General features: G+C 42.7%; 1 protein-coding gene across 4 annotated transcripts in view; it reads left to right on the top strand.

Annotated features, from left to right (window-relative positions):
• pacs1 (phosphofurin acidic cluster sorting protein 1) overlaps window positions 1–19,838 on the top strand; it is a 67,417-nt gene extending 47,579 nt beyond the window's left edge. The window contains exons 5-24 of one of the 4 annotated variants that reach the window (XM_026162392.1): window positions 3,011–3,155; window positions 3,269–3,360; window positions 4,760–4,837; window positions 8,055–8,114; window positions 11,912–12,072; window positions 12,539–12,632; window positions 13,839–13,919; window positions 14,150–14,271; window positions 14,750–14,885; window positions 15,221–15,325; window positions 15,449–15,555; window positions 16,806–16,960; window positions 17,204–17,314; window positions 17,402–17,504; window positions 17,591–17,633; window positions 17,723–17,765; window positions 17,847–17,988; window positions 18,735–18,973; window positions 19,442–19,561; window positions 19,646–19,838. In XM_026162392.1, coding sequence (XP_026018177.1) covers window positions 3,011–3,155; window positions 3,269–3,360; window positions 4,760–4,837; window positions 8,055–8,114; window positions 11,912–12,072; window positions 12,539–12,632; window positions 13,839–13,919; window positions 14,150–14,271; window positions 14,750–14,885; window positions 15,221–15,325; window positions 15,449–15,555; window positions 16,806–16,960; window positions 17,204–17,314; window positions 17,402–17,504; window positions 17,591–17,633; window positions 17,723–17,765; window positions 17,847–17,988; window positions 18,735–18,973; window positions 19,442–19,561; window positions 19,646–19,764 — 2,256 coding nt within the window. In that variant the 3' untranslated portion in view covers window positions 19,765–19,838. Of the gene's footprint in view, window positions 1–3,010; window positions 3,156–3,268; window positions 3,361–4,759; window positions 4,838–8,054; window positions 8,115–11,911; window positions 12,073–12,538; window positions 12,633–13,835; window positions 13,920–14,149; window positions 14,272–14,749; window positions 14,886–15,220; window positions 15,326–15,448; window positions 15,556–16,805; window positions 16,961–17,203; window positions 17,505–17,590; window positions 17,634–17,722; window positions 17,766–17,846; window positions 17,989–18,734; window positions 18,974–19,441 lie in introns of all 4 variants that reach the window. The other 3 variants (XM_026162391.1, XM_026162390.1, XM_026162389.1) reach the window with 3 other exon arrangements.
• The last annotated feature ends 5,272 nt before the right edge of the window (window positions 19,839–25,110 follow it).

The following is a 25,110-nucleotide window of genomic DNA, read 5'->3' as shown; positions in this document are numbered from 1 at the left end:
ACGTCTCGTTTGAGCGGGCTCTGAACCTTTAATTTCTCGAGTGTTACTAAACATTGTTCAACAGTGGCTGCGTGTTTTTGCATATTTAGAATTCTTCATTTGTTTTCATTTTGCTTTTATTTTGAAGTTTTCCTCACACTTCAGTTTCCTTTCATTTAGTTGCCATAGTAGATTTGTAGATTTGCGCATCTCGGTTTTATTTTGACTGTTAGTGCTGAAAATGTCTAATTTCAGTTACGTTTTTTTGTTTTTAACTATTCTATACACTCATGGTGTCTCAACACATGTGCAGCAAAGCCCCCGATGCCTCGTGGGATGGCAAATTTAATCCATAGAAAAAATGCACAAAGTTCATTTTGCAGAGATTTTCAGAAGCTGCCATGTATTTCGGAGACTGAGTATAGCTATCTTTAACCGTCACACTGCACAGTATGTGTTCACTGCAATCAGTGCTTTGTTTGAATAAATGAACACAAGCTCAGCAGCTGCCTTCAGTTATGGGCCATAATAAAATACTTACATAAGTTACGTCTAAGTGAAAGTGTGTCGACAAAGTTACTGTTGAGAGCAAGTGTGACACGGCCATGAATGTTATACAGAGGCAGAGTAGGCAGTGTGATGTGAAGCACTGTTCTGCAGCTTTGAGTTTTCTATTGAAGTCGTAGCAAGCTTAGTTGGTAAAGAGCGCCAATACGCTGTGTTATATGTTTACATTACAGAGAAGGATGGCCGCTAATTAGTGCACAATAACAGACTAATGAGACACTCACAGAAACACAGCACAGACCTCTCTGACAAGCTCTTATTGTCTCGGACCACACAGGAAGCTGTTTTATTTGTCTGCATACAAAATGCTACAAGAGCCACCAACACCACAGATACCTTGAAGTCGAGATTAGCAACTCAAAGCGGCCGAGGTGAAGTTAGCAGTCAGCCTGCGCTCCTCTCACCTGTCAATCAAGCAGCCGTGATCCTGAGCCCTAATAAAAGCTTAAGCTGGTGAGGTGGTTAAAGATCGATGGCTGCACAGGAGCAGGTTAGCAGTAGACCACCCACACATTTTAGGGTTTTTTTTTTTGGTGTCAAGCTGCTTTTTTAATGTTTTGAAGTTGGACTTTTCTTTGGGGACTGAAACTACGTCCACTCTGGAAGTGATTCACAGCCATCAGAGACGATAGAAAGTGAAGCAACTATGTTCAAAAATGTGGTAAAAATATGGGCAAACTAGCAACTAGTGGGCAGGACTCAAGATAAACTTTCTCAACTTCAAGGCGAACGATCAAAGCGACTAATAATGAGAGTAACGAATGGCTTTGATTTACCTGGTAGTAAACACTTTAGAGGCAATTGGTGTGAAAGGCTTCCAGTCTGAATCTAAAAGTGAAGCTGATTCACACACAGCTCAAAACTCATTCATTCAGAGAGCTGTTAGCTTGTGATTTACTGTTAAATCCTGCACAGTAGGAATCGACTCCTTATTACCTTTGTTACAAACTATCTCCAGACTATTTGGACATCTACCAAAATCTGTTCGTACATGAACGATGCTCACAGGGGGTTTATTGTGTGAGTTGTGATTTTTTTTTATTTGTACGAGACTTTAAAGCTTTAAATTACTGTTAATTTTTTTTTTCTTTTTTGTAGAGCGTGCAAACCACACAGGCTCACTTTGAGTTGGAGGTTTTATGTGATGTCATTGGTGGAGGGAGGTTATTCAAAGATCTAGCGGTGTAAAATTACTGGTTGTCACTTTTTAAGCACCATGAAATCCTCCATAAAATGCACAATTTTGTAAGAAGTGGAAGTGTGAGAGCGAGATGACATAACAATTCCTTTAAAATCATCTTGTCATTTATTGCCCGTGTGCTTTCACGATACTGAGAAATAAAACATTGGTTTCATTACTTTTTCTTAATTTAATCAATATCTATAAATGTTTCTGACTTTTAGGCTTTGAAGATATATTAAAATCATGTTAAAGTCATCATTACTGCTATTTAATTTTTTACTACGTGAAGAAAATAAAGCATCATGAGCTCAGGTGGAATTTAACTACTTTAATTTTTAAAACTGCGTAAAGATTCAGAAGATGCGCCTGCACTGAATCCTTGTGTGGGTTTTACTGTCTTCATGAGGGGAAAAGCAGTCGAATTACGTCTGTGTTCCTCTCAGACACGCATGTTCATCTTCATGCTGTTTGATAGATTTGCATAATTGTCTTTCTTTGAGAAAATGGTTAAAATTAGCAGCTGCAGGAAGCTTCGGGAGCCTATCGGCAGCATGTGCGCCAGTGTAGGTGAATGGATGCACGGCAACAACGTCTCTCTCCTTGAATGTTTGGCTAAGGCTGGCTCCATAATAAGCTGCTCAGACTTCATTAAATGTGCGAGTGTGACCAGATTCCTGAGAGAGGCTGGGTGTCACTCGGTTAGACGCACAAACACACACAGCAGACGTGGCGCTGCTCTTTGCTGCAGCCGCACAGAGAATTGATTGCCTCTGCCTCGCCTGTGCGTGCTTTCTCTGTCGGCGTCTGGTTTTGTTCATTTTCCTCAGCCTTGTTTTGTCTCCCGGTTTCTTTATTGTTGTCTCCATCTGCAGAGCTTTCATGCCAGTCTCTATTGCTTCACTGCTGTTTCCCCTCCTCGTCTAATGCAGTTTAAATGATGTATAGTCCAGTGTATCCCTACTTTGTCTGTACAGGAAGACCAAGAATGGAAATAAGTAGATTTTATCCTCAATAATTCAGTTAAAAAGATTATCTGACTTCTTTGTTTTTTCAGTCTCCTTCTTTCTGTTTGCATGCTGCTATTTGACTATTCAGACGCTCATTTGGGAAGAGTTTCTTTTAAAGAGAACGTCGAGATTCTATTCAAATCTCATACAGGCTAGCACACACTAAGATGTGGATACTTGTGGATAAAAACGTAGCTAGAATGTGGATACATTTACATTTAATCCAGCTGACTCTGATCTCGTTTAAACGCTGCTGCTTTTTTCCTTCCTCAAGGTGATGCAGCACCCCAGCGAGGGTGCCCAGATCCTGGGGCTGCACAGCCAGGTGAAGGATGCCTCAGTGCCCGTGGCTGAGATCAGAGTCTACTCCCTGTCGAGTCAGCCCATCGATCACGAGGGACCTAAAGCAAAGATGTCTGGTGCGCACATCATCTCACCGAATCTATCTTTCTCTCTAATAGTCTGTGTCTGCCCTCCTCCTGTCAGTTTGCTCCCATTCCTCAGTGGCGTCTCTTTTTCTGCGTCTCCCTAGATCGTTCTCCAGACATCGACAACTACTCTGAAGAAGAGGAGGAGAGCTACTCGTCAGAGCAGGAAGGCAGCGATGACCCCATTCACGGGCAGGTGTGTTGAGATGAGGACAACAATCACTTCATGGTTAATCTTGCAGTCACTCTGCTTGCTTTGGAAAGCATTTAATGCCATCACATTTGAGCTAATATGGTTTCTACACTTTTCAACACGAGCTTGTTGTTGTTGTTTTAATTAAATATTAATGCCTCGCCCTCCATTTTCAAGTTGTTTTACATCATGGAAGCGGCTGCTGAAAGTATGTGAGCAGCACAGATCATAAATAATTTATATTTACAGCTTTACAAAGAATGAAAACATCTAAAAATCAAAAACCCAGCTCTCACATTTGAACCAATACCATAATTCCCACTGATTTCCACGTCTACAAATAAATATTTTTGTATAAGCAGACACAGGAACGACAGAAAAAGCGAGTCGTCCAGATTTGGTCGAACCGACGGGGTTATTGGGTTTTCTCCAGGAGCATCAGTTCACAGTGACACTGGTGTGATGATCAGCGGAGCACTGGTGCTTTCTTTATTATGTTACCTTCTTTCTGAGATTACGAGAGAGAAGACGGTGGGTCTCAGGGGGACGTAAGGGGAATTGGCGCCCATCAGTGCGAGAGATTGAAAGGAGCAAAAAGACAGCATGGAGAGATAAGAAGAGAGCAATGAGGCTTTTGGGGGCCAGATTGAAAAGGCAGAAGGGAGAGACAGAGGGAATCCGAGCGCCAAGAGGGAGGATAAACGGAGCGCAGGGCGTTACGGTAGAGAGGTGAAGAATTAACTTCAATACTGAAGCAGGAATCGGGTCAGAGCTGGGGTTCAGTTTCTTGTTTTCATGGTTTTTGTGTGTTTTGATGATAATATAACCAAGGGCAAGTTAAGCTGAGTTTTGAGGGACATTTCAACACTGCTAAATGAGAGACAGATGGGGGGGATAAACACAAGCTGTTGTTTTAATTGATTTTAATTGAACGTCAGGGTCGGCCAAGTTAGCCACATCTATTCTGCTCTACTTGTCACCTGGCAACACGGCCTTGTTTACTGATATCAGTCTATTGAAAAATAAGAATACATTTAGTGACCTACTGATTAAGCTATTAGAGCTGCACCTAAGGTTTAAGTCACAGTATTAGTAATTACAGAAACCTAAAAACTGATTTCTTTGTTTCGCTGGCACAAAAGGAGGAACGACAACCAAAAAACACAAAATAAAGGGAAATAGTGGTTTTTGGCTTCATGTTGGCAGCCAGCAGCTGAATGAAAAAACAATGTATCCATGTTACCAGGAGCAACAGTGTAACCACGCAGACAAATTGTGTCGCTAAGACTCATTAGTTTTTTTTCTTATAGCTGGAGTTGGCGACCTTGAACTAACCTTTAAAACACCACTTGCTCTCCTCGTCTTCCTCTCATTCGTGTTTCTCTCACTTTTTCCTTCTCAGTATCTGTTTGATGAAGACGAGGAGGTGAGGAAGAAGAAGCCGAGGCGTAAGCTGCCTTCCAACGCTGGTATCACCAGGGTAAGGAGAAGAAAAGCCCCCTCCCTGATCTCCCCCTTCATCCTCCCTCTCTTTTATACTCGTTTTTCTGCCTACCTGCTTGTTTTGTGCGTGAAGCACTTTTGCAGCAAACCCGCTTCGTGCGACGGCCGTTTCAGATAAATTTGATTTGACTGGACTCAACAACCCTCCCTCCTCCTGCGCAGCCTCTCGCCTCACCTCATTCAACCTCTCCTCCTTATCTGCTCGCCCCAACCTCCCCTCCCGCTCCTGTCTCTCTCTCTCTCGGCCTGGCTCGCTCCCGTGTTGGTTTATCTGCAAATCCATTTTCTGCCGCTCATTCACTCTACGTGTAATCAGGCCGATTTTAACCTGAGGCTGCACGGACACACACGCGCACACATAAACTGTACATAAAGGCTCAGCAGGAGGCACAGATTACAACACAATTTAAATTTTTTTAAATCACCCTGGAAAAAATGAAGGTAGAGCTGCAGCTTAGCAGAAGAAAGGCAGCATTTGGTATGTGCGTGCTTGTGTTTGTCTAAGGAGGCTGTTATTGCGGCACCTTTGTAGATTCTATAGAACACACACACACGTGCGCGCACACATGCACACACTAACCACCTGCACTGCTACACACACATTAAATATGTACTCGCTCTTAAAAGCCCCTACAGCAGACCCTGCACCCTGTGCGTCCCCAGGAGGTCCGACATGAAGCCGACCCTCTCCACTGCGTAGCAGCAAATTGCGACAAATCCTCCAAAACACTCTCACTCTCCACAGCCACTCAGACACCCACTTGTTTTGCAGATGAAAGCTTTGCTTTGTACTTTTTTTTCCTTCATTTTTTACATCCAAACTGAGTTTTTCATCCTTTCTTTTTTTTGTTTTGTTTCTGGGTTGTTGTTTCTTTTAAAACCCAAAACGACGCTGAGAATTTTATTTTAACGTTTGGCCTGAAGTAGATTTACACACATGCGAAGATTGTTGGGTTTCCACTAATTTTAAAAAAGAAAAACATGCCGTGTCCCAAAGATGGCTTCAGGTAGAATAATCTTCATATTTAAACAGTGAACTGCAGTGTTTGCAAGGACAGTTGTGTGTTTATGAGTCGGCTGTATTTGCTGCTTGACTTTGTGCATTTAAATTAATGTCACAGAATAAGAGGATGATGCCAAGCGTTTGAAACTATGCCTTTTGTTCATTATCTGTATTTTTCATGTCCAATCAGGACATCGAAGTCATGAGTTATAAAACACAGCGGACAATAATAGAGGTCCTGCCTTTGTAAACTCAGTTGGGAAATAATCACATTGACTAATATAAATTTCGATCACTATCATAGGATCAAAGTAAATTTTTTGCAAAGTACATTTAGTAAATTGCTTTCTAGATTAAATATTCATGCAGAATAATCTGTTTTTGACTGATCCAGGTAATTACATACCCGAAAAATCATAGTGTTTATTAGATTTATGCAGAATTATGTAAGAATCCAGTAAAGCCACAAATCACTGATGCACATTAACAAATAGATGAACACAGAGATACCGAAAGGACAAACGTTAGTCACAGGGAGCTGCAGCTACGCCTCTGTTGGCATCCACCTGTCTGACAAACAGCTAAGACTTGTTGCTGCTTAATATTTCAGTGGGTGAGTCATACAACTGTGAACATCGATGTTAGGGGGAAAAAATGTGCTGCTGAAATCAAAACAGGTTTTGGACTGGGCTGTAAGCACGTTCTGCAGTGATGTTGATCATTTGGATATGAAAGTCTGTGTGCTTTGCTTCTAGAAGCATCCTCGAGTGGTGATTGGAGGAACTGCAGAAGCTGCTATGGTGGTTGCTGCTCGCTACCTTATAAACTACCTCTATTACTGCTACAGTGTGCTACTATTACAGCTTAGAGGTGAATGGGCAGTTTGTAGGGCCACACAGTGAATGTTGTTAGTGACATTTGGCAAAATAACTGACAGCTAACAGGTGGGTGGGTACGTCCAGAGTTAAGGGGTATTCACACAGTGACTGGCGGCACCATGGCAACCAGTCCCCATAGAAATCCATGACTTCAAATAACCATGGGGGAAATGATCGCCGGCAATACATAGTGGGCGGGTCTTGAGTTTAACTTTTCTGACGGTTGAAGTGAGCAATTAAAGTGACTACCAATGAGAACGCAGGATACCATTGATTGACATGTGACAGTAAATACATTCGAGCACTGGTGTCAAACCTCCCGCATGGCCATTCATACTAGACCATGTGATTTATTCCTTCTTTGTTTCTGATTTTTGTTTAGCTGAACCTTTTGTATACTCTTATACATTTATGTCTGAAATGAATGTGTTATTTGTGAATACATTGTATTTAGTTGCTTTAGCTTTACTGCAACATTGGAAAAAAAAAACCCTATTCTAAACATATTGCAGTTATTTTGTGTCAACAGAGCAAGTGCAACAATGTCACCAGCTGCTTGGAGCTTACTACATTATCATTTAAAGCAACGGTGGCGTTATGTGATGTGTTTGTAGAGTATGAGCCAGAGGCTAATACAAGAGACCAGGTGGCTCAATAAGTTATAACATTTCTCTGCAACTGCTGCGTGTGCAAATTAGTTAGTAAGCATATCAACTCACCTATGAGGCCGTCAAATGGTTATTACAGGTTATAAAAAGTGTAGTGTTTTAGAAATAGTCTTGGATTTAGTTTTTGAGGTAAAAATAACTTGTGCATTTGAAGATCCGCTTCCTTTTTGCAGGATAATCTCGTCTGGCTCACAAATGTCACGCACGCAAAAATGTAATTGAATTTTGAACTGCCGAGTCGGACAGATGTCGCACGTTTCAAGAAAAACTCCAGACTCGCGTTCAGTAAATGTTACGTCTTCCTTTTTCAGATCACTTTTTGAATAAGATAATCAGTCCTTTGCGATTATTCAGGAAACGCATCTCGTGTTGGGAAGCGTCGACTTGGATAACCCCGGTAACGGGCCCGCTCTCACATATTCCAGTGTAATAACACGAGGCACATTTTTCCTTTGCAGAAGTGATGCTGCATCCATTAACTGCTGCTGTTTTGACTCATCAGGCGTGAAAAGTGCGTGGAGATTGCCTCCTGTCGGTTTTCCCTAGGCTGTCGTGTTCTCCCCCCACACACACGCACACACACTGATATGAACATCTATCTCCGAGTTTCACGTTGTGCCTTTTTTTCCATTTTCTCTCTCACAGCAACCCAACATCAAACAGAAGTTTGTCGCTTTGCTGAAAAGGTTTAAAGTCACAGATGAGGTGGGTGCTCATTTCTCCGTTGTTTTTCTCTCTTCTATTCCCCTCCCCTCTCCGTGGCTCTTCTTCCTTCCTGATCACTTATATCACACGTCCACACTTCGGCTTTATGTGCGAGGTTCAGAGTGTGCGTTTGCCAGGTTGTTGGGAGTCGACGTGTATTTCAGTTGAGCTTTGAAGACACACGGAGATGTGTGGGAGAGATGTGGCAGAACAACTGAGATTCAGCTGGCAGCTCACAATGACATTGTAATTTAAAATAGAACAAAGATGTTTGTGTGTGTGTGTTTGTGTGCTTCTGTCAAGCAAAATATGTGTGTGCTGTCTCAAAGTGGGTGCGTGTGTGTTACAATCTATTAAAATTTCATTACCTTCCCTCTATGTCTTTACAAATCGAATTTTGTTCGTCTGTGCTTGCATCCTGTGCTTGCTTGTGTCGCTTTTCAAAATTGCAAATTGGAATATTGCTATTTTATTTGTATAAGCGTGTACGACATATTGATTTTGTTTGATTTCATACAGTTGGATTGTTTGTGTAGTTTTGTGTCTGCACACCACCACAGAGGAGTTTCAGATTTGGTATTAACGTGCAGATTTTCAGCTTTAAGTCGAGGTTTTTTTTTTAATTAATTGGATAACTCGCTGCACAGCAGCCAGATGATGCCCATCCATTCATTATTCAATGACAAATTAAGAGGATAAAAGATCTGGAGTTAATTAAACTTGTATTTGGTAGCTTTTCACTGGGATTTTAAATATGAGGCCCAAGAGATGTCGGTGCAAGTGAAGTATGCCGTCATTAAGCCTGCAAATCTCGGGAAACCTGTCACAGAAAGAGCAAAAACTTCAGTAGCGAAAAGAATCTACAGTCTGGTGCATTGTTAGAAAGAATGGATGCACTCAGCAGCTCAGCTACACTAAAAAGCCTAAAAGAGCACAGAAGACGGCCAAAGTGCACGAAAACCATCAGCGGTTTCACTTAAGTCACATCAGACTTGGACTGAAAACATGTATAAGAGCACGCACAGTTCTGGAGAGTTTTTTGTGGACGGATCAAACTAAGATGAAAAAGTAGCAGAATGATGGGAAGAGAAGCATAGTGGCAGCAGTGTTAGGGCGAGGGCATGTATGGCTGCCAGTGGAACTGGGTCAGTAGTGTTTGTTAATGATGTGACTGCAGATGCAAGCAGCAGGATGAACTGTGAAGTGCACAGGGCTGTACGTTCTGCTCAGATTCAGTCATATGCTGCAGAACTGGTCACACAGTGCTTCATAGTGCAAATAATGACCCAAAGCAAACTGCAAAAGCAACTCAAGAGATTCTTGAAGCAAATAAATGTGATTTTCTTCAAGTCAGTCACCTAATCTCAACTCAGCGGAGCAGAATTTTGGCTACTGAAGGCAGAGACCCACAAAAAAGCAGCGGCTGCATTAAAGGTCTAACAAAGCATCCCAAGTGAGGAAACGGCATTTTCTGACGTCCATAAGCTCTACACTTCAGCCTTCTAGACTTGTGTTCGGTTAATTTGGAGCATCTGAAAACAGGAGACTGGTTATAAAAATGTCTGTAATTCCTGAACATTGAATGCAACACTTTCTTTAATTAAAGCTGGTTTAAGATCTGCTGTAATGGTGTGCAGAGGCAAAGCCTGAACATGTGACTTCTTTTATTTTAATTACTCAGATCACTGTTATTGTAAAATGTTCCATGTGTATTGCTGTGACCAGTGTTGCAGAAAATCTACTTCTGCTTTATTCATGTGATTACAAACATTGCTGATCCTAGCAAAACTCTTTCTGCTACTTTTTAAGTACCACGAAGGCGGTTTGATATTTGTTGTTTATGTCTGTTTGTGTACAGATTTTGTCACTGGGAAAACATCACAGCCGCACAAGACAGAGTTATAAAATTTTTTAGGTGTTTAGTTGAGATTGAAACAAAAGTGGAGTTCAGAGGTGGGTCTTGTTCAGTCTGTGTGATCTAATCTGACGAGGGCCTCTGGTCAAATCTGACCTGATTATTTAATGATGGTTTGGTAGAAGTGACGCTCCATGTACTGCAAACTGGTTATGGAAGCTGAGGATTGGATTGCCCTCCACACTGATCACCGCTCAATCCAATAAGCAGCAAACCCCTGCGGACCAATGTAGCCTTTTCAGGTCAAGGCCCCGTGGGCTAAAGGAGTCAGTTTAGGTGGTCCTGATTAGGATACTTCCTGGACGTCACCTAAAAGAGGTGTTTCAACCATGTCCTACCGAGAGAAGGCTGCCAGGAGACTAGCTGGAGAGATTATACCTCTGGGCTCTCTTGAGAAACACTCAGTCCCCCACCGCCCCAGAGTCCCTGTGACCCAAACTCAGATAAGGAGCAGAGGATAGTTGGATTCTTATAGATTCAGCCATAAGTTTAATTATTAACTATCTGGAAACTCATCGCTGCAATAGAAACCCAATTTTACCCCAGCTTATCCTTGTTGAACAACAAACTAGATGATTTTTACAATAAAATCACATCTGACTCGATAGTAAAGAATTCTCAGACCAAGGCCGTCTCACGGTTATTCCTCTGATGCACCATCAGTCCACGTGTACTAAAGGCAGTAAGACTTTGACCTTATTTGACCAACTGCCTAATAACTAAATCAATCCCCTCGACAAACAATAACACTACAAAGGGCCTGACACCTCACCTGTCATTTGATGCATAAAAAGACCATAAACTTGTTGAAAAGCGTCACCATAGCAGCAGCGGGGACAGCTTCACATCATGCACTAAACACACTTTCCGTGAGAATGCACATCAATCTGAAACACTCAGGACCTCCTGCAGGTTAAAACACAATGTATTTCAACAAATATTACAAAAGTGCAGCTTGTGATTGAACTGATGGATCAGTAGTGCTTTACACAAATTCCCAGTACCAGCGACTGAAATGATATTGTTTACAGCGCTGGTGTTTTTCCTTAAGGAAATATCCTGCCGTCCAAGTCTGCTTTCATTGAGATGCCAGCCACGCGTGTGCCTATGACACAATCACAATGAAAAGTCTGTCCACAGACATATAAACACCCGTCGGAGTACTTTGAGGTGGTTGCTTCTAATGAATGCATCTCCACCTTGTTTTTCCCCCTCAGTGATCTCACACACATGCACGCACACACACAGGCGGATAGTGTTACATTATGAAAGCAGAACCAGCTATGCTATCACATCAGATAACAATACAAATGATTATCCATTGTGTGTGGTTTACTGGCTGGCTCCTGAGTGCGCTTTAAATCGTAAAGACGTGACGTCTCTGTTCCCACGCTGAATGAACATTTTTGGAGTGGAGTGCTGGTCCAAACACAAACTCGTGTTATTTCTGTTTATCCCTGCTTGTATTGCTTATGATTACATGCATGAATACTTACCTTTTAAGTCCAAATCACTGCTATAACTGGGCTCCCTGTTTAGGAGTTAGGCTGAGCTGCCTGACTCGCTCTGATGTTAGCCAGGTCACTGTGGCATGTAAGCATCTCGCTTCTTTCACTTTTGATATTCAGCTTCTGTGAAATTGCGGGCTTGCAAAGCCCCGTGGTGTCAACAGAGAAACAGGCAGTGATCCGTGTCTGGTTTCACAGCTGGTATCAACATGTCTGTCCCCTGTACGCACAGAGATTAGTGCTCATTTAAAGGAAGGGAGGCTGCCGTCGATGTGCTTTTTGTGTGAAGAGAAGTGACAGATTCAGGTGATAAACAGAAAGCTGCACAGCGACCGTGTGTGTTGGTCACCCGCTCCTCCGTGCGTCTCTCCCAGGTTGGTTTTGGCCTGGAGCACGTGTCCAGGGAGCAGATCCAGGAGGTGGAGGAGGACCTGGACGAGCTGTACGACAGCCTGGAGATGTACAACCCGAGCGACAGCGGGCCGGAGCTGGACGAGACCGACAGCATCCTGAGCACGCCCAAACCTAAGCTGAGGTACGAGCACTGGCACAGACGCGACATTAATATTCATCCCCACACTCCCGCTTCACCCGCACAGACACTGACGAGCACACAGAGAGGACTTTCATTAACAATTCAGAGCCCCCTCTGTTGGGCGAAGCTGCTCATTACAGCCACAGATTAAAAGCTTGGCATGAGCCAAAACTGGGTCAGTTTTAACTTTGATCAGAACTTTTGAATAATAATTATTTTGCTCAAAAATTCTTCTTTGCATACTTAAACGACACAGAATCGCTGCCCAGTCTGAGTCATTATTTTCAATAACATCAGAAAGCCTCAGAGTGACCCAGAACCCAGAAGTCTTACCGCTGTTACTTGACTTTCTTCTGTTCTGCTCTTTCTTTCTGTCTATCATTAAAAAATAAATGTGTGTTATGTAAGTATCTGAATAAAAAGTTAACGTGTGTGTGTGTGTGTGTGTGTGTGTGTGTTTGCTCAGGCCGTTCTTTGAGGGAATGTCTCAGTCGAGCTCTCAGACGGAGATCGGCAGCCTGAACAGCAAAGGCAGTTTGGGCAGAGACACGTTCAGCCCGGTGAGTAACTCACTGAAACGCCTCACCTGTTAGAGCGCAGTGAACTCTTCACGAAGGATATCTGACTTTACAACCGGAACGCTTTCAAACCTGTGTCCAAATGCAGCGCTCGCCTCGTTGGTGTAAAGTGAGACCTGTGTCCGTCTCAGCAAAAACTCAAGAGTATTTGTATTTTCTCTACATTGACGTTACCTTGTGGGGAAAAAAACTTGATACACAATTTAATTTAGTAGTGTTGGATATACGGTACTGTGCACAAGTCTTGAGCCATCCCTTTGTAGGCTCTACTACTATTGTTACAACTAAAACACGTAATTTGCTGAAAACTTGGCATATCTCAGCACGCTGTGCAGTCTGTCCTTAAATATGCTTCATTCATATTTCAATAAATTGCTGCACATTCCTCATTTTATTAGCCAAACATAAAGAACGTAGGGTTGGCTCAAGATTTCTTGTGAATACTATAACTTCTTCTATTTCTTGGGCCCTTAAGAAGTCATAGTAAAAGTACACGAGAAGCTGAGCGATACGGCATTAACCTAAGATTGCAAAGTGCTTCTAGTGGCAGGATAGCAAAACAATAAAGCTGTAGTAAAACAGTGTGACTAAGTAGCACATAGTACCATAAAGTACGTGAAGAATGCAGCATGAAATGAAGCAAGTAGCATGAAAAACAGCATGCGACTCTGCATTGATGTGCTAAATATCCAGAATCTAAAGCCGGTGACAGTCAGCACGGCGGGGAGCGCAGTGGAAATGTGAAATTTGAAAAATGTTTCACGCTAGCATTTCCTTAATGGAGCAGAAATTCAATAAGTCTTTGACGGTGACCATCTGCTGAATAAAAAGTGTTTAGTCTCTCAGTTTGAATGGATGGCACTGGATGTGCTTCAGGCAGCTCCAGTTCCTCCCTTCATAATGAAATAAGCTTTTAGGTTCTGACTGCTGTTGGGACACTTTCTCAAATATGTGTTTGGAAGATGAAGGAGCTGCTTTCACTTCAGTAAGTAGGTCCTATCTAATTATTTGTGTAGAATGCTTCGTCTGGCCTAAAACGGCAGACGAAAACCAACATCTTCTGGGCGTAACTGCTGTTGAGTTTTCTCCCTGAAGCCGAGAGCCGAGAGCTCTGCTCCTTCTTGTTTACCAAATCTCGAGGCTCATTAAGCCCGTAGACTGACTGCCTCTCCCTTCTGTTCCCAGCAGGGGGAGCAGCCTCTTCTGGAGAAGATGAAACCTTCCCGAAGCCGCAACCTGGATGAGATCCCGTCTGAGACCGACACGCTGGTACGACTTTCCTCGTGTGTTTTTAAATGAGTGTCAGTGTGTCAAAGAGGGAGAGTTAATGTTGTGCTGGGATCTTTGTCGGTATCACTCTGAGGCGGATTCGCCGCCATCTGTGCTGCAAGCGAGACAGATTGAGAGAGCAGAAGAAACACAAAAAAGTGGGTGCCAGTATCTCCTTTCTTTGACACTGACAGCCTGTCTGTGGACTGTGTGTGTCTGTTTGTGTGTAGGAGCTAACAGACCAGGAGCTGTTCGCTGAAGTCGGCCCGTGCATCATGGTGTCCGTGGCAGAAAAACCCCGTACACCCATTAAGAGCAGCAAAGGTGAAGCACAGCCGATGGCATCGCCGAGGTAAGTCACCCAAGGCTTAGTCCCAGATACATTTGTTTAGCTGTTTTAATCTGTGCGTTGGCCTCTTTACTAATCAGCTCAGTTTTAGCTTGAGTAATGACCCCTGCCATCTTGTTTTTTAGAGCCAGAATAAATATATGTTTGGACAGAAAGGTGAAAGGTTAAGTGATCAGCAGAGTTAGTGCCAGATTGGATCCCCCAAGTCTGCCAGGAGGGCATTTAGTTTACAAAAAATGTAATGTACGCTAAAGACAATCCTATATCATTATAACTGTACACTGGATCTGCTACAAATTCAGGCATTAACCCCTTCTTTTAATGAACATGCTTACAAACCCTGTGGTTGGTAAATTCTGAGGGCAACTCAGGATCTCTAAGTAAAGCTTATAAAATGAAAGGAAAAATGAGGCCTCAGAGGCGACTATGCTGAAAAATCCTGAACTTCTTATTTCTTGAGTTTGACTTTTTTCCCCACCAGGTTGGATGGAGGCCATACACCAAGGCAGAAGCGCATTAGCACTCCGATGAAGGAGAGACAGCTGTCCAAACCTCTCAGTGAGCGGACCAACAGCTCCGACTCTGAGAGGTCCCCGGAGCTGGGACACAGCACGCCGGTACGACACTGAACGGTTATAAAATCTCATTTCGCTTTAGCTCTTTCCAGGATTTCAGCATCATCGTTTCAACCATGTATACAAAAATAAACCTGCGTATTGTGGTTGTTTCCCACAGAGGAATTAACAAAAAACTCTTCCTTTGTTCTCCGTCTACTTATGACCCACGCGTTTTTAAAAAAAATAAAACACATGAATTCTGATAATGTACGACCGGCCTGGAGCTCAGAAATGAATTATGTATGTGGTGATGAGTCATCTGAAGAGCAAATGTGTCGCTGTGGGGAGATTTATGTACTCTGTGTGTGTGTGTGTGTGTGTGTGTGTGTGTGTAGGTTCTGAGGAAAGCAGTGTACGATCAGCTTAACCAGATTTTGTTGTCGGACTCGGCGCTCCCAGAGAGCCTCATTTTGGTCAACAGCACAGACTGGCAGGGGCAGGTAAGGCCTGCAGCTTTCCGTAATAACTTTGGGTGGATTTGGTTCGTTCTTTTTCTTTTTTATTCCTATTTCTTTCCTTTTTTTTTTTTTTTGACTGCACATCTCCTCTTTCATGTATTGCAGTATGTTGCAGAGCAGCTCCAGGTACAGAGACACCCGGTGGTCTGCACGTGCTCAGCAGCTGAAATACAGGCGGTGCTGTCTGCCGTGCTCACTCGCATCCAGAAGTTGTGAGTTTTTCTGATCGAATCTAACACACACACACACACACACACACACACACACACACACACACACACACACACACACACACACACACACACACACACAGAGCGAGCTAGACTCATTGGTGTGCAGAGTGACTCATCTGTTTAGTCTTTCTTCTTGCTCTGAGCCTTATTTTTCTGACTTCTGTTCTTCCTTTGACCCTTTTATATTTTGCTCCTTCTGTTCTCCTCCTCCTTTTTTTGCCCCTGTGACTCACTTTGCTTTATAAAAGCAACAAAAACTTTATGTCTCCCATATCTGCATCCATCACGTCGGCTTGTCCCTCTGCTTATCACTCTCTCCCACACATGTGGGAATTCTTCTGGTTTGTGTTTGCACTGTTGGCATGAAATTTGCCTGAACATAAAGGAAATGTCATCAGAGCAATAGTTAGAAATATAAAATGATTATTTTGCCTTAAATAATGTGAGTTAGATTGTAGTCTGGGAATAAAAGGGGCTTCATGTTTCTTTTTCTAATGCAGGAGCTGGGACTGAAGTCAAACCCATTACAGTACAGCCACAATAACAGGTTTTATTTAGCTTGCTAGCCATCAGTAACAGTACCTGGAGTGCAACGCAGTGCCTGTATTTCTGCTGTTAAAAACACCTCTGCAGCACATTCATGGATAGAGCCTGGTCAGTGATTATTTAGCAAGTCATGAATACACATCAGTAATAGTACAGAGGACCAGTTCCACAGTCTTAGTGCAGTTTACGCTCTGAGCTGCCATCTTGGATTGTGAAGTTGGAGTTAGATTGGCTTCTCCAGCTTTCCGAGTGGGATAGTGTATCTTGAGAGGGTGTTCTGGCTGAAAATTAGTAGGAACTCTGGATTTCTGACTTCCCACTTCAAATGGAATTCAGTATAAAAAATGAAGGGCAATCCACACAGGAAACGTCCTTAAAACTAGAGCTTTCATACACCTGTGTGTACTATGTCCTTTAAAAACGCCCACAGTCTGGGTTCCTGAGCACTGAATGAATTCTCACTAGTTTGATGTGCTTCATCTCAGATGTGCACCAAGGCACATCTGTACATCTGTAGGACACACTGTAATAAGAAATCTATTTTTTTAGGATATTTTCCAATAGAGATTAGGTTGTGTTTCTTAAAACAGGAATGTTCTTAGTATGTTTTGAGACAATGATCAAACTTTTTGTTTCTTGAGTAATGAGTATTTCTCTCTCTCTCTCTTTCTTTTTCCCTGTAGCTGCAACTGTAACTCGTCCATGCCCAGACCAGTGAAGGTGGTGGCGGTGGGCAGCCAGAGCTACCTGGGAGCCATCCTGCAGTTCTTCGTCACCCAGCTCGCCAACAAGACATCTGACTGGCTGAACCACATGCGCTTCCTGGTGGTGCCGCTGGGTGAGAGAGCCTGCTTTTGTCTCCTCCTGCAGAGTCAGACCGCAGCGAAGTTTTACTGCTTTGCAGGAAGTGATGTCTGGTGCACACAGTCACTTGTCTGCATGCTAATTGGACTTTGGGAAATGCTGTAACTTGTTAGTATGTCTTGCTTGTTGGCACATTGGTAGGAGGAACAGGCAGTCGTGTTAGCTCATTAAACTCCTCGATCCTTCCTCCTTCCCGCTCTTTCATTATGTTCATCAGGCTCTCATCCTGTGGCTAAACACCTCGGAGCCCTCGACAATCGCTACAGCTCCTCCTTTCTGGACGGGGCGTGGAGAGACATGTTCAGTCGCTCAGAGCCGCCGCAGACAGGTACCACACGTGCCGTCTCCCCTCAGGACGTACTTCAGCGTTTCGCACGTTTATTCACTTCTCCAATTGTTTTATTTTCTCCTGCAGATCAGTTGGATGTGGCAGGAAGAATTTCCCAATACATCAGCGGAGCTACAGTAACACACCAGCTGCCCATCGCCGAGGCCATGCTAACCTGCAAGCACAGAACGTGAGTACAGATGTCAGCAAACACGCGCCAGATCTTTGATCTTTTAGGTCTTCTTTAACAAACACCGCTCACTGTCCTTTTCCCAGGCGAGATGAAGACTCCTACCAGAAGTTCATTCCTTTTATTGGGGTGAGAATTCTACTCTTGAGTGGGAACTTTTTACCTTTGCTGCTGCTCATCTTCAGGATCTTTGGCTGACATCCCTTCTTGTTTTCCAGGTGGTGAAGGTTGGTCTGATCGAGTCTGGTCAGTCTCCAACAGGTGAGTGTTTGGAAAACGTCAAAAGATGTTAAAAAAGAATTCGATTTAGGGTTTCACGTTATTTCCATTTGGGTTATGAAGGAGATGCAGAGGAGGGTGTAGCAGTGAGCCTCGCTGTCCCCTCCACATCACCACCCTCCCACGGCTCTCCCACCGGGATGATCAAAGAGACAGCCACGCCTCCCTCCTCTCCCTCCATGGGGAGCGTGCTCACAGTTCAAGGGTAAGAGTTCTCTAACATTCATATTTCTTTACAGGATCTTGTAATTATACTGATGTGCTTTAAATCAAGTCCTCAGATGTAGATATTTAAAGAACCGTTTATTTTATTCAGGTTGATTTTCTGCATTTGTGTATGTTTTTCTGTTGATGTCTCAGCTGTCAGCATGCATGTTGATGATGCTGTCAGTACTGAGCTGTGGCAGAGGGATAAATGCCTTTTAATCAGCCGTCTGCTTGTTCTTTAAGCAAACAGGCAGCGAGTTGTTCGTGTTTCTCTGAGATCCTCTTCCCAATCGAGGCTCTCTTTGATGCTTCAGCCACTGAATCAGATGTTTTTTTTGCTGCAGTGCCTCTCTGCAGAGATCACTGATCTGATCTTTTACATTTCGTCCTCTGCAGAAATTTTTTGGGGAGTGTGTTGAACATGATGAATGAAATTCAGCTCTCAGATTCAAGTCGGTCTGCTCGTGAAGCTGTTAAATGATCTTACAAATGTGTTTGTGATGTAAAGAAAAGTTAGATGTATGTATGTCTCATAATTGGACCAGAGCAGAACCCCTCACTGCATCTGTGTATTCTGCTGAAACTAAAAACTACAAATAATGTCAGATAAATATGTTAATAATTAAGTTCTTCACAAGTTTGATATGAGAGACCAGAGAATAATAGGAAAGTTCAGTTACGATGCTTTATAGTTGTCACGAAGGGCCTGAGGAAGTCGCTCATGCACGCGCTGTCTGTCCACAGGAGCCCCAGCATGTCCCACGGCGTGGACGCCATCGGCCTGCAGGTGGATTACTGGCTGGCCTCTCTGGCAGAGAAGCGGCGGGAGGGAGAGCGACGCGACACGGGCTGCAAGAACACGCTGAAGAGCGCCTTCCGCTCGCTGCAGGTCAGCAGGCTACCAGGCGGGGGCAGCAGCGATCCACAGGCCCAGGTCAGCACCATGGCCATGACTGTGGTCACCAAGGAGAAGAACAAAAAAGGTGAGGCGTTGCAAATCTGATGCTTTAAATCATTTTTATGATTATGGCTTCACTTGAAACTTAAAATTTGTAATATTAATAACGATTGATTAATTTCACTGATTTCTTTCTTACAATGATCCCTGTATTGCATTCAGCACAGACTGAGGCCATATTACATTGTTATCACTAAATAAGTGTTTTTGACTTGCAGGCTTGTTGCAGTTAGCCAGGTTCCCTGCAGACAGGCCCTAAAATAGTTACTGCAAAGCCCTTTGGACAAGTCTTTAAAAGGAATCCCTCAGATCCATGTTCAGAGCGCATACTCTGAGAAGCAGGGTATATATATGTGTCCTCTGTAGTGGGATACTAGAGATTTAAATGCAATTGAAGTAAGCCAGTCTAAATCTAGACTCACACACTGCCACCCAGTCGCCGTCTCCCTCCATCACACAGCACTTTGACTCTGGTGTTTGTTCCTCCCTTCAGTTCCTACCATCTTCTTGGGGAAGAAGCCCAAAGAGAAGGACGTAGACTCCAAGAGCCAGGTCATCGAAGGCATCAGTCGACTCATCTGCTCGGCCAAGCAGCAGCAGACCATCCTGAAAGGTGAGCTGGATGGTCGCGAGCAGCTTTGTTTCTTTCCTGCTCACATTGTAGCTTATCCTCACCGTCGTTTCCATCTCCCACCAGTGTCCATAGACTGCGTCGAGTGGAACGACGTCAAGTTCTTCCAGCTGGCCGCCCAGTGGCCCACTCACGTCAAATACCTACCTGTCGGACTTTTCGGCTACAGCAAGCCTCCCTCGTAGGGCCGAGCGCCTCGACTCCTCTAACCGGACCTGACCTTTCGACTGCCCTCCACACAAACCCCACCTCTCAGCCGCCCGCAGAGCTGAGGGAGGACATAAAGCAGCTGGACTTTCTCCTTTTCCTTAATCTCATTTTGGCTTCAGTTGTCTTATTTGTCTTTAGGGAGAGGAGGGAGGGCAGCGCTGGGGTGCAGTGCTGTTACTAGTCACTTTATTATTGCCCCCTTTCTGTGTGTGTTGGTGTGCTCCGTGAGTATGCATGCACACGTGAATGTACAGTATGTGTGTGTGTGGGTGTGTGTGTGTGTGTTTACAAGGGGACTACAGCACAAGATTATTAGCTAACTGCCTTTTATGTTTCCGTTCTATGGAATGCAGCAGCATGCAACCACTCACCGGTTTCAAAGACTGCCCCCGCCCCCCTCAGAAGACCCCCGATCCTCACGTGCATGCTCTAAACTAACAGATACACCAACCATGTGCCGCAAACAAACTCCAAACTAGTGCAACAGCGCCTCAGCGTGTGCACAAGTCACTAAGAATGTGCAGCCAAATAACAAAGCTGGCGTTTAATGGATTCCCCCCCCCCCCCCCCCCCCCCCCCCCCTCACCCTATGTTAGCAGAAAAAAAAATGCCCTTCAACAAATCCTGTTGGTTTATTTTTTAATTTCAAGGGCTTCCATACTATATCTATATATATATATATTTCCTCTGTAGGTGATTTGGATGTCTAATGGCAAATATTTCCTCTTAAAAAAACCAAAAAAAAGAGAGAAAAAAACAACAACCTGTAAATGTCAAGTGTCCTTTAAAAAAAAGTGCAGTAGTGAGAAATGTCCAACCCTTCCCTGCAAAGCTGTGTCGTGATGCATAGTGTTTGTTACTGTGAAGAGATCCAAGACATCAGGGCAGGGGCTACCGTAGTGTGCATTTTCTTTCATCTTTATTTGCTATGCACTTACCGTACGATTACACGTGGACCGTTTTGGGTGTTTAACAAAATAACAATAAAGGTTTAACTCTCGTTAACAGCAGAAATAAATACATATGCAACAGAAAGCAGCAAAATGCATGTTTAAACCATCTGAAACTCTTACAGCACTTAACGGGAAAAGCTGTTGTTTTTTCTTTCAGTGTTCGTGCTGTAAAAATGGGAGTTAGTTACTTGCAGTGAAGCACAACGTTGTGGCCGATGTCTCCCCCCCCCCCACCTGGAAAAAAAAAAACCTGTCTTCATTTTATTGGCTAGACTGGCAGCTTTGTTTTCAGTGGGAACAGCAGACCTGGTGGAAACTCTCACAGAGCGTGCTCGTTGTCTTTCGGCTCCTTACTGACCTTTTTTCGTTGTTGTTTGTTTTTGCCTCTCCACTACACGCTTTCTCTAGGATGTCATGAGGTGATTAGTGAGTGTACAGTAACTGGTAACAAGTGTGTGTTTGTGTGTGTGTGGTGTGAAATACATGTAATGTGATCAGAAACTTTAAAAAAAAAATCACTTGAGAGGAGGAATTGTTTTTTTACCATGTGACAGAGGGCATGCAGCTGGTGTGTAAGTGTGCGTGTGTGTTGATGTCAGTGACTATTCGATTAGAGCTGCAAAAGCTGCAGTGGTCATCTTGTTCACTTTGTAGACTGGCACAAGGCGAATACAGTTTCTTGATTAAACAGTAAAAATTGGACAAGCTTGAAGGTTAACTGAACTTTTAATGACAGAGGGAACCATTGGAGCTAAAATCTAAGAATGTTTGTGGATTTATAAGTTGTTTTTAATGATTCTGCCTTGTGTCACCTACATCGTAACACTCTCCAGTGAAGTATTACTAATACAGCTTTTTTAAAATAGTGTTAATGCCAATTTCTTGGTTTAAATGACTTTTTTTTGGTTTGTTTGAAAGTCGATCTCAAAGTGTTTTTTTTTGTTTCTTTTTCTCCTGTGTCGGCGTTTAAAGTGTTACAGTTGTGATGTCGGCGGCACATGTCCATCTCTGTTTTTCCTCTCCTGTTACACAACGCTTCGCTAACGAGTGGTCACCGCCGAGCAAACACTCAGCTAGCTGCGGATTGATTTTTTTTCTTTTCTTTTTTCTTTTTTTTTTAGGGATTTCAAAAAATTTGAATGTATTGACTTCAGTTTACGTGTGAACGACTGATTAGTTTTGTTAAGACAGTAGAGATCACAGACTTTTAGAAATGAGGCTCCTCTTTTTCCTCGTGATGACAACCACTGAAGGCCCTTACAGACAGAGAGCTGCCTTACATACAGTATGTCGGGTTTTAGGGTTCCTGGATGATGGACTGTGGTTTGACGTAGAGGTTGCTCGATCCAAACTAAAAACAGGAGGTTTCATTCCACTACTAATTCCTTTAAAAGATACTGGCTTAAGCGTAAAATGCTGCATTTGCTGAAACAAATCAAAGACCTTTGCTAAGAAAATAGAACAAACTTTTAGTACTACTTTAAAATAACCCATATATACAGAGACTTTACAGTTTATTTACTTCATTCAAATGAATCTAAGGTCCAGAACTGAGCTGCTGCACCGCTTGAAGGAAACAACCTTTGGGTCACACCAGCTTGTGTTTCTGTGAAGTATCCTTTAGATTAAATCTGGATTTTTTTTAAATCAATCAATCAATCAATCCTCCTGGAAACCGAGAGGAGAAACTTAAGTGTCAAATAAGAGTTGGTGGAGACCAAAACTGAGCTAAAAGCATATTCTGTTGTGTCCCCCCCCTTTAGAAACTAAAACAGTTCCCACTCCACATTTTAACTCCTTCCAGTAAAGTCAGCCAGAGTTGAGTTTCTGCATCGTTAGGTCAGCAAAATAAGAACTGTGAAAATAATGATTAAAATACTAGATGCACTATATGGACAAAAGACCTGAGTCAGCTACATGTCACACATGGAAACGCATGCTGTGAAGCTCCCGGCGCACAGTTTTTGTGCTGATGTTAATGTCTATGCCATATCCCTCATCGCTCGGTGACCCCACTCTGTAACTTTATGTGGTCGGGAACTTCGTGGATAAGTTGCCATGGTTACTCCTGTTTAGTAATAGTACTTACAGTTGACAGTGGGATATTAAAGAGGGAAATACTTCAATGGTGGCACCCTGTTACAGCACCTCACTCAAATTCAGTGAGCTCTTTGCACCCGCCCATTCTTTCACAGATGTTGTAAAGGCAGACTGTCTGGCTAGATGAATGATTTTTGTGGCAACGGGTCTGAAAACAGTTGAATTCAAACATTAGGAGGTGTGTCTCAATACTTTTGTCCATATAATGTATATTAGGACTCAGTCAATGAGGCAGTGGTTCTTTTCCCCACTACATGGCAACCTCAAAACTATTTGCTAAATGTATGAACTCGTAGTGTTGAAATAGTAGGTTTTTCTAACTTTAGTATGGAAGTGTGGTACGGCATTTTTAAATTTGCGAAATTTGTACAATATTTGGAACGAAACCTTCAACTTTTTAATGTAAATTGTAGCTGGGCTCGAGTATCTGCTGTTGGAAGAGACCTCTAATTGAGTCAAAATGCTCTTTGCCTTGTAGTATTGTTAGTCAAATTATTGCAATGATGCGATTTCCTGAAATTAAGCGTAGTCTTGTCATGCCTCTTCAACTTGTGCGCTCAGAGGGAGATCACTGAAACTGAGCATTAGAGGTATTAAAAATCACTGCCAGAAACTAAAATGTGAAGAAATTGTGAGACTATCCAGAGATATGTAGGTTTTTGGTGGATGCTGATAGCCTGAAAACACCCTACATTAACAACAAAGTGATCCTTGTTTTGAAGTTATTGCATTGTCAACACAGTCTCATTCCTTATCACCTAACAAAAACTGATTTCACCCCATTTACATGTTCTCCTGCCGTCTCTCTGAACAAGCTGGTTGTTCTGTGTGTGTAAGTCCTGAAAGTGTTGCTGTGTATTTCTTTTTCTTTTTTTTTTTTTTTAATACCTGTACCTCTGTACCTGTGTCAATGTGTTTGTGACGATGGTTCTTCTGTCCTTGACTAGTCGTGGTTAGAGATTAGGAGCTGTTCGGTCCATCAGTAATCTGTCAGTGGTCAGCAGTGTCTTTCTCTCTCTGCCATCCTTCTGGTGATGAGAGAGTCTTCTTCTTCACCAAGCCTCCACAAGCTCACCTTTCTGAGAGCATGCCGTTACCCCCTCACATGTTTTAATTTAATTTAATTTTGCCACCTGTCTTCATGAAAATGTGAGTTACCTGTGAAAGCAGTAGATTTCTACCCGACCGAGGTTCTGCTCAGAACAGAGCGCCCTGAGCTTGTGGACTTGTGAAGAGTATTTTGCACATACCATCATTTCTTCAGCAGCAGTCTTCAGCTTTTTTGCCTTTTGCCTATAACAATACTATAAGAAACAATGATGCTTGTACATATCAGAATAGTACTTGTTATATTGTATTCTTTATTTTTTTGCTTTTGTTTTTTTTAATTTGACATGTTTTGTAGTACCGCTTTTTTCATGATTACGTTTGTCAATCAAACAGATGTGGGATGAGAAGTGGAAGTGTTTCATTGTTTCATTGTTTTTTTTAAATAAAGATATTCTTGATTTGTAGCCCTGTCTCCTCTTACTGGACTACAGATGTGTGCTTGTACTACAGCTCCATACAGCTTATTTCTGAAGTGGAACAAACTGATGCAGACACTGTAGCCTGTCTGGGTAAATATCACTTAATATGTGCTGCTCAATGACGTAAAATTGCAGAAATAATGGGAACTTTACTAATTATAGTCTTTGTTGGAGATAAACAAATAAAGCCATGTTAAAGTTGGAGAGTAAAATCAGATTTCTGATGAATGCATAAAGTGTAAAAAGTATAAATTAAGCTTAGCACATGATACTTATGAAACAAGGCAGCGGGTCCTGTGGATGGAGGATGCTGGTGACATCATCGGACAAAGAGCTTTAGCAAACCAAGAGAATTATATCCAAACTTCTGTTTTGTAAATAGTCTACGAGTTTTAAAAATTCATTATTCATATCAAGTGTTTGTATTGTTGTTGCTTTTATTTTTTTTAAAACAATCTTTTATCGTAACTAATCATCTATATAAAGATGTCGCCGAGTGAACGTTTTACAATAAATAATAATAATAAACTTTATAAAGCACACTTAAAAACCAAGGGTATGAGCAATTACGTTTTCCTATTTTACCTTAATGTTACTAAACAATACCATGCAAATAGCATAATAATTTACACCATGTCAATTTAGGTTATTATATTGAGTCTTGAGGGAAACTGAAAAATTCAGACGCTCGGATGTTGCGAGAGCGACAACTCGACTATACGCATGCGCAAGATGTATT

The sequence above is a fragment of the Astatotilapia calliptera genome, chromosome 3 (assembly GCF_900246225.1).
Source record: "Astatotilapia calliptera chromosome 3, fAstCal1.2, whole genome shotgun sequence".
Lineage (NCBI taxonomy): Eukaryota > Metazoa > Chordata > Actinopteri > Cichliformes > Cichlidae > Astatotilapia > Astatotilapia calliptera.
Note: the sequence above shows the minus strand (reverse complement) of the source record. Positions and strands in the feature narration are given on the sequence as shown.